Source organism: Cucurbita maxima, unplaced genomic scaffold, assembly GCF_002738345.1.
Source record: "Cucurbita maxima cultivar Rimu unplaced genomic scaffold, Cmax_1.0 Cma_Scf00073, whole genome shotgun sequence".
Lineage (NCBI taxonomy): Eukaryota > Viridiplantae > Streptophyta > Magnoliopsida > Cucurbitales > Cucurbitaceae > Cucurbita > Cucurbita maxima.
The window spans coordinates 135,727-148,298 of record NW_019272089.1 but is presented as its reverse complement, the minus strand read 5'-3'; the positions used below and the strand labels follow the sequence as shown (position 1 = coordinate 148,298).

The window sequence follows — 12,572 nt, the reverse complement described above, 5'->3', positions numbered from 1 at the left end:
TCGTAAATACTTTTGAATTTTTTTTTTTTTTTTTTTTTCTATAGATTCTAAAAGAAAGTCATAATAAGGTTTGTCCATAGTAGAGGTTTTGCATTATTGAAGGGGTGGTATGTTAAGCTCATGTCCCTCGACTCTTTAACCTCCCTAAGAAAAGTGAGATGTCTTTTCGTCCAAAAATTACAAGTATCGTACACTTCACAAATACATGGTTTTGAGATTCATTTTCTTTCCTACATAATGGGCACCAGTTTGGTAATAGTATCATCATGGCTTTAGGCACAATTTCCCATAAGAAAAACCTCACTTTTTAGAGTGACATTGTCTTTGCTAGTAAGGGGTTTATTGCCTCTCCATATTCATTATCAAAGATTGTGTGGAGAAGACTCTGTCTAACAGGGAAGCCATTTCAATGAGTCTACTTCTTGAGACAATATAATTGACACAAGGTCAAAACTCAATTCGATCCATTTCGTAGCTTCATTATCCTTTAGGATCCTACCGAGCTTTAGATCCCATAGTTTACTTCATCTTTCCATGTTTCCTTGACCTTGGTTATTTTGCACTGTGAGAGTTTATACAAAAGAGGATACCGCATAGCAAGTGTGGTGATTTCAATCCACGAGCCAGTCCAAAAAGTGCTTCCTCCATCACCCACCCTATGACAAATTCAGTTAGTGATGAGGTTTTCATGCTTTTTTATATACACGTGGGGGATCGAGGTGTTCATAATGTGAGAGTATATTTAGTCTATAAGTTTTCTCCACAATGTAGGGACTTCGTGTTAATATCTCCATATCCATTTAGCAAGGAAAGCTCTATTCTTCTTAATTGAATACAAGTTGAGTCCTCCCTTTTCAACTGGGAGGTTTATGGTATTCCATCATACAAGGTGCAGGCCATTTTTCTACTGATAGTTTCTGAATGATTTTTCTACTTCCGTAACTACTTTCTTCTTAGGCATTTCAAATAGAGACATTAGTAAGTGGGAAAGTTAGATTGTGTGACTTGTATTAAGTGAGCCTTCTACCTTTAGAAGTGTAACAAGATGACCATGGTGATATTCTTTCTATTTTTTCAATAATGGTCTTCAAAAAGGGGAAAGATTTGGGGTTCCCGTTTAAGGGCAATCCCATAGACATATTTGGCCATTCACCCATTTTACAACCACATTTATGCGAAGTCCTCAATATCCTCTGTGATAACGTCAACCCATAATCTCTATTTTTTGAACGTTGATGTTTTGTCCCAAGAATCTTTTGAAGGTGTTCACCATCTCAAACATGTTTTTTATGGAGGAAACATCTAACAAATTAGAGAAGAGGATCGTGTCATTCGCAAATTGAAGGGTGTTGATACGTAACCTTCATTACCAACCTAAGATTTCTTTATATGCCCTCTATTTTCAATCTTGGTGAGTAAATGACTAAGGCAATCAATTACCATTATGAAAAAAAAAGGATGGTGGATCCCCTTGTTGAAGACCTCGAGTAGCATAGATCTTCTCCATTGGTCTTCCCTTAATGATGACGGAGAATTTTGCGGATGAGATGCCGCCTTTTATACACCCTTACCGTTTTGAGTCAAACCCTTTTGCTACAAGAATGTTTTCGAGGAGAGTCCAATCGACCTTGTCAACTGCTTTTTCTGGGTCAAGTTTGATGACAAAACCTTTTCTCCTTCGTTTCCATCCGTTTATAAATTCATTTGCCATGAGGGATGCATCAAGGACCTGACGTCCCTCTACAAATGTTGTCTATTGCCAAGTGCTTGTGAAAGGGAGAACCTTTTTTAGACATTACGATAGCACCCTTGCTATAATTTTGTATAGCCCGGTCGAAGGGGGTATGGGATGAAATTCGACAACAGTGCGGGTATCCATTTTCTTTGTGATCAAACAGATATATGTTTCATTGAAGCTTCTATTGACAACTCCAATCTAAAAAAAAATCTTGGAACACTAGTGATATCGACTCTCATAATGTTTCAACAATTATTAAAGAATTCTAAGGTAAAACTGTCTGATCCAGAGCTCAAGAGCTTTATTGCCTTCCCAATTTCTTCTTCGATAAAAGCATCTCTTCTTCGGTAAAAGCAACATCAAAGGAGGCTGGTTGTTGTTGAACAGATGGGCTCCAATCAAAGTCGTGGGGAAATGTGATAAGGGTATTGTCCAAGGACACAAATTTTGAAACAATTTCAATCTTTATTGACTTACCTTCTACCTTGTGCCGATAGAATTTCTATGATGGTACTCTTTCTGTTTCTTTGAGGCCATGATGCGATGGAAAAATCTAGAGTTTATGTTGCCCTCCTTAAGCCATCGTTTTTTTACATTTTTGTCTATAAGATTGCTCTTCCTTTACTGCCAACTAGATAAAATCAGCTTTCATGATTTTATGGGTATGTTGAACTAGTGTGATAGGGTCAGTTTCCTCCATTTGATTAAGAAGAGCAATTTATGTAAGGAAAAAAAAAATCATCCAAAAACCTCCTTGTTCCATTTTTTTGACAATTTCTTTAAGCCTTCTGAGGTTGTTAATGAATCCATGTCCCGAACATCCACAAAGGGGCATGTTCTTCCACCAGTATTCTATCATAGGCAAAAATCCAGAGTCGTCCAATCACATATTCACAATATGGAAGGGTCTGGGCCCTATTTAAAGTAGCCCATAAAAAGTACAATGAGATAATGATCAAATGTATGTCTATTCAGTCTTCTAACACCGGCACTATTGAATGTCCTAGGAGACCATTAGTAGTCAAAAATCTATCAATGAGTTTCAAGGTGGGTGAGAATCTTTTGTTTGACCATGTGTAGAGTTACTGAGGGGAAGGTCAATGAGTTCAGCTTTTTCTTAGGAAGTTATTAAAATGTGGATGGGTGTTAAAGATGATTAAGTTATTAAATGTCAGTGTGTGTTAAAATGACAGAATTGTGAGGCACTTTCAGCATTTTAAATGGTAAAATAAACGTAATATCATGAACGATAGAAGAAATCCAAACAAGCAGAGAAAAATGCTGACAAAATCCAGATCGGGTATTATGTTCATATGTATAGTAATTAAACATTCAGATTCCACTAATTAGTTTAAAATCTTCTCTACTTCAAACAACATGGCTAAAAGAAGAGAACCAGAACATAGAAGTTTTAACACTGCAACAACCTAAAAAGAATCTAGATCGAATTCGAAAGGCTTACCAGTCATAAAATAGCACGATAATCATCAACGAGGGCCTCTGTTGAGGCTGAACTCTCTGAGCTACCCTCACATTGCCAATATTTCATCTTCCATGAGTAGCCAATCATTCAAAACAATTGGCTAGTTTTCATCCCATGGTTTTTTCATCTAGATTTCTTCAGATGATGAGTGATGGCTTTCTCAAACATCCTGCCATCACATTAACCAGCGATAAAGTGTCAGTACATGCAAGCCAGGTCCAGGGTACAAGGAAAAGCAACAGTTTCGCATAGGGATGGATAGGGACACACACACACACACATAAATAGATAGATATAGATCTTGCATTTTGTGTCTGAGTAAACCAGTAGAAGGGTGATTTAAGTCAAACAAATAATGTATATAACTGTATATTCATTTGAGAGAGGGGAAAAGAGGGATACCTTATGGTACTTGGTGCTTGTGTTGCCCATGAACAAAATAAATTGATTTTCAAAGTTAAAGTAATTTCTGATCTAGTGCAACATTCAATCCCAGATGATCAATGAAAGAGTCGAGCCATTCGTAATTTTGATCTGACCTTCCTTGCTTCACTTGTAAACCCTGAAGAACGAAGACCATCAATAACTGTTCGTTGTGTGGACTTGAGAACCTTCATGCCACCTTTTATACATGAAATTAATAACTTTGACGCACAACGGAACCTCCTTGCCTTGCAAAGATTGTGCACCAAGGAGGTATAGGTAATCGAATCTCTTATTTCCATTGATTCAAACAATTTCATCGCATGGTCAATCTGTCCAGCCTTACCCAACCTGTCAATTAGACAATTTAAGGCTACCAAGTTTGAAGTAAAACCTGTTGTATACATGTAGTTCAAATGTCGCCAGGCCCCCTCAATATTACCATTCCTGCACAACCCATCAGTTATTATAGAATGTGTGTAGTCATCGTACTCTAGTCCCAGTGACTCTAGCTCATCCAACAACTTATATGCAGCCTCCAACTTACCTTCTTTACAGTACAAATTAATTAATGTGTTATAGAAAACTAAATCAATTCCCAAACCATTTCTTATCATTTGTTCCATGCAAACATTAGCCTCTTCAAACCTGCCTAACTTTAGAAAAGCACCAATAACTGTGCAGTAGGCAAACCCATCAAACGCATATCCTTTGTTTTTCATCTCAAAAAAAATCTCAAATCCATGTTTATATTGCCTACATCGAAAGCAGCTTTTCATCAATGTAGTGTATGTTACAGCACCAGGCTCAAGACCTGAATCCATGGCCTCATTGAGCATCCTCCAAGCAGCCTTCATCCTACCCACCTTGCAAAGACCATTAATAAGAATATTATATGTAACTAATTGAGGAACGAATCCATGACGCTGTAAATTTCTGAATAACATAATGGCATTACTTGTATATCCATATTTACAAAGGCCGTTAATCATAGTATTAAATGTAACGGGATGAGGAGAAAGGCCCTTAAGTATGATATCCTTGAAAATTCGATTGGCTTCATCTGGCTTTCCTAGTCTGAATAAACAGTGCATCAAAGTGTTGTAACTCCATATATCAGGAGTGATACCCGATTGAAGCATTTCTTCGAACAAATCAAGGGACTGTTCTAATGAGCGATTCCTGGACGCACCAGCTATCAAAGAATTATAAGTAATGACATCTGGGCTTATACCAGCTTCCCTCATTCTATAAAGAACAGAATAAGCAGCATCCATGCCACTAAATCGACAATATCCATCAATCAACGTATTGTAAGTCACTACATCCGGGAGAACTCCTAACCTTATGCCATCTATTATGACATCTTCAGCTTTCTGCATTTGCTGAGATTTACAAAATGAAGCGACACAAATATTCAAAAACTTTGTAGAATATTTGGAGACCATTCTTTTGAGATATATGATCAATTTAAGAGCCAAAACCTGCCAAAATCCATAAGTGAATGAGATAAGAAAACGGGTAAAAATATGAAAAAATTGGATAAAATGATTCAAGCAAACAACGAATAAACATCAAGAATTTATACTAGTCATGATTTGAATTTTTGGAATTAGACCAATTCCATCAGCTCGAAAACGGATCTTCGCGCACTCATAGAAAGAAATCAAACAAAACAATTACAGCCTGTCAATAAAATAAAATCAAAATACAATCCATTCAAAACTATTATTTAGAGATTAGCAGATAATGAAAATCAAATCGAACAGGACGAGCACATCAGTAGAAGGATGAGGTGGAGGTAGGTGGAAAGTAATACCTTTGAAGCTCAGCTATTGAGATATTGAGGACAAGATTGTGGAGCTTAACATCCTCCGATGGGACCCGATGATTTCTACTCCGCAGCCTTCAGTGCACCATATTAACAGAAGCGAAGGCAAAGGATGAAGGAGCACAGGAAGAAAAAAAAAATCAGGAATCAATCTAGAAAAAGAAACACCATTGATTGGAATCTGGAGTATTCTGACGGGCTCGTATGTTGCTTGGTGCAGTTCAATCCAAAGGAAGCCCGAATAAACCCTAAGATGGGTTCACCTTTGAGCTCTAGCAGCCGAATCACCCAGTGCATGTGCTTCAGTTCCGGCCCTCTAAAATACTGTGTGAAATTGTGATAGAAAGTTCAAAAGAATTTGCAGAAATGAAAATGGATTAAAATTTTACTCAAAAATAAATAATAATAAATAAATGAAAATTTTATTTTTATTTATATAATTATGTATATAATAATAAAAAAAATTTGGATTTTATTGATTCTTACTGTTAGATAAAACCTGAGTTTTACCGTTTTTCTTATTCACACGATTTCAGAAAATCGTGAAGATCGGTGTATATCATTGCAAAGGAGCCAACCTATCAACAAACAAGTTGAATAGTTCAAGTGGTTAGAGCTTTGACCTAACATTACAAAGGTCTCAGGTTCGAGTAGAAGAAAATGCGAAGTGTATAAACACACCACCACATCGTGGGGCCCATCTCGGGCAGGCTCACTCACTCCTCCACGTCGTTGCCGTGTGCCGTCAAATTATCGTTGAGCGAGTGATCAGGGAGACAACGATCGCCGTCGTTCAGTATCCAATATTGACAAAGTCCAATTATAACGAATGGATCTTGTTGATGCGCGTCAACCTACAGGCGCAAGGGTTATGGCATGCTGTCGAGCCAGAGTACGGAGAAACGATTGAGTATCGTGAGGATCGATTGGCAGCATCTCTCTCCACCCCAAGCGCACAGCGCAATCGGCCTGGGAGGGAATCAAATCCCGTCGGGTCGGTACAGCGAGTGCGGGAATCCAACATTGAGCAGTTGCGGAAGGAGCTCTCGGAGATCCACTTTAAGGACCGGTGAATCCGTCGATGATTTTTCAATGCCGGATCACGGGGCTCGCCAACAACATCACCACACTCGGTGGCAGCATCAGCGAGACAGAAATCGTGAAGAAGATGCTTTGCAGGTTGTGTCCCTGATCACATCTCGAGCAAGTTGCGATTTCAATCGAGACATTGCTTGACGTGAACGACCTAACGGTAGAAGAGGTGACCGGAAGACTGCGTAACGTCGAGCAGCGGAAGAGGTATCTCTATCTTTACATCCTTGAGTTAGAGATAGAGCAACCTGTCAGTCTCTCGGCCAGGATTGAAGAGGCATCTTGGAGGTGGCACGCAAGGTACGGGCATTTAAACTTTCCTGCTTTAGAAAAACTACAGAAGGAGGAGTTAGTGCACGGTTTGCCAGCAATCAAAGGCGTGAACAAGCTGTGCGACGGGTGCCTCATCGGCAAACAGAGGCGCACACCCTTTCCGTCTCGAACATCCTATCGAGCCGATGAGCCGTTGGAGCTTGTACACGGCGATATTTGCGGGCCCATCAAGCCGGCGACCCCAGGCGGTAAGAGTTTCTTCCTCCTATTAGTCGATGACAAAAGCCGCTTCATGTGGCTGACCCTGCTGCAAGCGAAAAGTGAGGCGGCAGAGGCGGTTAAGTGCATTAAAGTGCGAGCTGAGGCCGAATGTGAGAAGAAGATGCGAGTGCACACCCTTTCCGTCTCGAACATCCTATCGAGCCGATGAGCCGTTGGAGCTTGTACACGGCGATATTTGCGGGCCCATCAAGCCGGCGACCCCAGGCGGTAAGAGTTTCTTCCTCATTAGTCGATGACAAAAGCCGCTTCATGTGGCTGACCCTGCTGCAAGCGAAAAGTGAGGCGGCAGAGGCGGTTAAGTGCATTAAAGTGCGAGCGGAGGCCGAATGTGATAAGAAGATGCGAGTGCACACCCTTTCCGTCTCGAACATCCTATCGAGCCGATGAGCCGTTGGAGCTTGTACACGGCGATATTTGCGGGCCCATCAAGCCGGCGACCCCAGGCGGTAAGAGTTTTGGTAAGTACTGTGACGAAATTGGCATACAACGGCACCTAAGGGCGCCCTACTCCCCCCAACAGAACGGAGTGGTGGAGCGCCGGAATCAGACCATCGTCGGGACAGCAAGATCATTGTTGGTGACGGCCGGGATGCCTGGGAGATTCTGGGGAGAGGCAGTAATGACGGCCGTCTATCTCCTCAATCGGTCACCAACCCGAAGCCTTGACGGGAAGACACTATATGAGGCCTGGTACAACAAAAAACCAGCGGTACATCATTTTCGCGTGTTCGGCTACGTCGCATACATGAAGGTAACACGTCCCCACCTCGCCAAGCTCGATCCTAGGGGGCTGAAGGTCGTTTTTATCGGCTATGAACCCGGGAGCAAGGCATACAGACTATATGATCCTATAGGGGGGCGAGCTCAAGTGTCTCGCGACGACGTCTTCGACGAAAACACCTTCTGGCAGTGGAATGACGTGATCGAGGCAGACCATAATCCAAATCAATTTACGGTGAAGTACCTCGTCACCGAGCCGGAAGAAGGAGGAGCCCAGCATCAGCAGCCGTCACCACCGCCAGCAGGTGCAACCCCTGAACCAGTGGAATTCGCAACACCACGGACTACGGATTCGACGCTGGATGCCGATCACGATACTGATCTGGAGGCCAGGTACCGGAGGATGGACGACCTAGTAGGAGAAGGTGAACCACCTGGACTGGCAGTGCGCGAGCTCGAAGAAGTGGCCGAACTACATGGCATCAGTGCAGATGAACCGAACACCTTCGCCGAAGCAGAAAAGAACCCGTGCTGGCTGAAGGCAATGCAGGAGGAAGATGACATCCATCACCGAAAATCAAACGTGGAGTCTGGAGGATATGCCGCCGGGAAACCAAGCCATAGGGCTCAAATGGGTCTTCAAACTGAAGCGCAACGAAAAAGGAGAAGTTGTGAAACACAAGGCCCGTCTGGTGGCGAAGGGCTACGTCCAGAAGCAAGGAGTGGACTTCGAAGAGGTATTTGCGCCAGTGGCAAGGTTAGAATCCGTTCGTTTCTTACTTGCAATTGCAGCACATTACTCTTGGGAGGTTCACCATATGGACGTAAAGTCTGCTTTCCTTAACGGAGAGCTGAAGGAGACTGTTTATGTCCGACAACCACCTGGCTTCCTGGATAACAACAACCCCAATAAAGTATTGCGCCTACACAGAGCCTGGAACGCGAAGCTCGACAGTACCTTACTGTCACTGAAATTCAAACGTTGCGCCTCTGAGCATGGCATGTACACGCACGGCCATGACAAGAAGCGACTAATCGTGGGAGTGTACGTCGACGACCTCATAATCACTGGAGGTGACATGGAAGTCCTCGGAAGGTTCAAGAAGGAGATGTCGAAAAACTTCGAGATGAGCGATCTCGGCGTGCTCAGCTACTATCTCGGCATCGAAGTGCAACAGAATTCTACCGGCATCTCCATCTGCCAAAGTGCATACGCAAAGAAGCTGCTGGACACAACTGGACTTGTGGACAGTAATCCTACAAGGACGCCAATGGAGGCCCGACTCCAACTAAGGAAGGCTGGCACTACGACGACAGTCGACTCCACCAATTACCGCAGCATTGTCGGGAGTCTGCGCTATCTGGTAAACTCTCGTCCTGATCTTGCTTATTCTGTTGGATATGTGAGCCGGTTTATGGAAGCACCTAGGGAGGAGCATTTAGTGGCTGTCAAGCGCATCTTGCGTAGCCGGAACCAGAGGCTGGGGTGTAAGATACTGCGCAGGGAGCGGAAAGGAGAAACTCAAGCTAGTTGGCTACAGTGATAGTGACATGGCCGGTGACGTTGATGATCGTAAGAGCACTAGCGAAATGATCTACTTTCTCTCAGGCGGCGGAATCTGCTGGCAATCAACAAAACAGAAGGTAGTTGCTTTGTCTTCCTGTGAAGCAGAATACATCGCCGCTTCGATGGCAGCAACACAAGGGATCTGGCTTGCGCGACTAATGGAAGAACTCATCGGGAGAGAAAGTGATCCACCAATGCTATACGTAGACAACAAAGCTACGATCTCCCTGATCAAAAATCCAGTTTTGCATGAACGAAGCAAACACATAGAAATCAGATTCCACTACATTCGAGAATGTGCAGATCGAGGGCTCATCAAAATTGATTACATCCGAACAGAGGAACAACTTGGAGACATCTTCACCAAGTCCCTGGCGCGGGTGAAATTTGAAGAACTACGCTCAAAGATCGGAGTTCAAATAGTAAGGTAGATATACTACAGGTTTTAGGAGGAGATTGTTAGATAAAACCTGAGTTTTACCGTTTTTCTTATTCACACGATTTCAGAAAATCGTTAGTTTGACCATTTGACAAATCACGTCGAATGGATCAACACAGTTTTAGACTGAAATTTTGTAGGGAGTGGCACAGATTTAGTTGGCCACTCTCCAGCCAATTTTAGAATCCTTTTTACTTTAAATAGAAGATTTGTTCAGAAAATAAAACAATCCGAACGCAGTCAAAATTCAGTTAATTTTCTCTCTCTTTTTTGTTACGCATTTTCTTCCAACGCCCAATTTCCTCTCACCGAAATTCTGTGAAAAACAACAATTTCCGCTCATCAAATAAAATTCATTCGAATTTATTGTTGACTCTTAAAAAAAAAAAATTACTTACCATGTCGAATTCATGGCTTTGCTTTGGGTTTCCCTCCTTCACTTATAAATTCAGGATCATTCTCTAAATTAGTCAATGTGGGATTCACTCCCAACAATCATCAACAATTCGAGGACATTAATAAAGTGCACTAGTTCCTTCATGAACTCGACACTGATTTTTCAACTTTTTCTACTACTCAGATGACTCTTACCACTCTCCCTTGTTTTGCATATTTAGCATCTAAAGTTGAAAGTTTTGAGTTGTTCTAGTGCTCCCTTAAATTTTCTAACTCCACTCCCGCGACATTCATAGTCACTAATCGTGGTTGCGCCCATGGAAGTCATATTGCTTCCTTTAACAACTAGTGAGGTTGTTTTCATTTCCACATGAACAACTCTTCCACGCGAGGACAAACCCACTTGATTCAGGGTCGTTGACCTCCTCGCTACCAAATATGTTGCACAAAGGGTCATTATGTTGACCGTTGCATCCTATGGTACGTTTGGACTGATTCTGTTCATGCTCACCTTGTTGAAGCTTTCAATACGTCTTGTTTTATTGTTGGACCTAAGGCTGTTGATTGGTTTTTGGACCTCAATCTAAAAGTTACACGAGTAAGGACTCTATGATCATAGGAAACGGTGCATCCCTACCTATTATCCAATTGGTAATCTTTCCTTTGTTTCAAATATTCACTTATTAGATTTCTTGGTTGTCCCTCCTCTTACAAAAAATTCTTAATCTTTCTTCTGTTTCAAATATTCACTTATTAGATGCCTTGGTTGTCCCTCATCCCACAAAAAATCTTCTTTCACTGAGTAAATCAATGTCTGATTTTCCTCTATTTGTTACATTTACTAATAAGCTTCTTACGGTTTAGAATCGTCAAACAGGAAGGGTGGTGGAGACCGGTAAAAGGGATGAAAGACTATGTGTTGTAGTGTTGCAACTCTGGTATTATTTATGTTCTTAAAAATAAATCTTTACGTGTTTCATATGATTTATTCAATGCTTACGTGGGTCATATGAATCATTTTGTTATTTATTTTTTAAATAAAAAATTACATCTTTCTCTTACGTCTTTATTCCCTTCTCCCATCACTATTAGTACCTGTCAGCTTGCGAAAAGTCATCGATTGCTTTATTTCCACAATGAACATAGTTTGTCTTATGTGTTAGATCTTATTCAATGTGATCTTTGGTACTTTTCTTTAATTTAAAATTTTTGAAAACCATTATTGTGCTGAAAAAGTGATTGGTGCTGAATTTACAAGCACTTGCTTGAAAGTTCACTTACATACTTCTGGCATCCATCAACAACTCTCTTGCCCATATACACCTGCTCAAAATGATCCATTGAAAGAAAATATCGTCATGTTACTGAGACTGGTTTGACTCTTCTCTTCCACTCCCATCTTTCTCCTCGTTTATGGATTGATGCTTTCAACACTACAGCTTACTTAGATCATCAACCGGTTCCCTACTCCACTTCTTGGAGGTAAGTTACCCTTTGAACTCCTCTATGACTACTTTTCACATTATGACAAATTTCATCCCTTTGGTTGTCGCGTTTATCCTTACTTGCATGATTATATGCCTAACAAACTTTCTCTTCGCAACATTCTTTGCATTTTCTTGGGTTATAGTCTCTCTCATAAAGAGTTTTGTTGTCCTGATCCCACCACCACCTGCCATGCTCAATTTGATGGAACTCACTTTCCTATCCCTAGTTGCCAGACCCCAATCTCTTTCCTCTCTTCATATTTCAAATTTCTTGGAACCACATCTTTACCAGATTGATTCATCCCCTACCACTTCTTCACCACACATTCATTGATCCAGCTTCTCTCTTGTGATATTTGTTCTGATCTTGTGGATGAGTTTGTGCAGGTTGATACTTTTCTTGTAAGTTCCTCTTTGCCATCGTCGACTTTTGATCCATCTATTGAACTTGTTGTTGATTTCTCTTCTTCTTTGGGCTCTCATCCTGTGATCACACGAGCCAAAGTTGGTATCTTCAAGACTCGACATTCTGCAAATCTTGGTGTTTTGGATACATATGAACTTCTTTTTGATCTTCTTGCATCCATTGAGCCGAGGATTCAAATCTGCCACTAATAATCCTGCTTTGCTTGCTGCCATGGATGAGGAAATACGAGTTTTACAATAAAATGACACTTGGATTTGGTTCCTCGCCTTGTCAACACCAACATCATAGGCTCTAACTGGGAGTTTCACATTAAATATTTGTTTGATGAATCTGTCAAGCGTTTCAAGGGCTCGTCTTGTTGCAAAAGGTTATACTCGATTCCTAATCTTGACTTCACTGACACTTTCCGTCCGG

General features: G+C 41.4%; 1 protein-coding gene across 2 annotated transcripts in view; it reads right to left on the bottom strand.

Annotated features, from left to right (window-relative positions):
• The window catches only part of LOC111472462 (putative pentatricopeptide repeat-containing protein At4g17915), a 7,504-nt gene extending 1,679 nt beyond the window's left edge, over positions 1–5,825 (bottom strand). The window contains exons 1-4 of one of the 2 annotated variants that reach the window (XM_023118101.1): positions 5,534–5,825; positions 5,464–5,500; positions 3,624–5,128; positions 3,201–3,390 (exon numbers count right to left, since the gene is read on the bottom strand). In XM_023118101.1, coding sequence (XP_022973869.1) covers positions 3,722–5,092 — 1,371 coding nt within the window. In that variant the 5' untranslated portion in view covers positions 5,093–5,128; positions 5,464–5,500; positions 5,534–5,825 and the 3' untranslated portion in view covers positions 3,201–3,390; positions 3,624–3,721. Of the gene's footprint in view, positions 1–3,200; positions 3,391–3,623; positions 5,129–5,463; positions 5,501–5,533 lie in introns of those variants that run through there. The other variant, XM_023118102.1, reaches the window with a different exon arrangement.
• Positions 5,826–12,572: the final 6,747 nt, after the last annotated feature.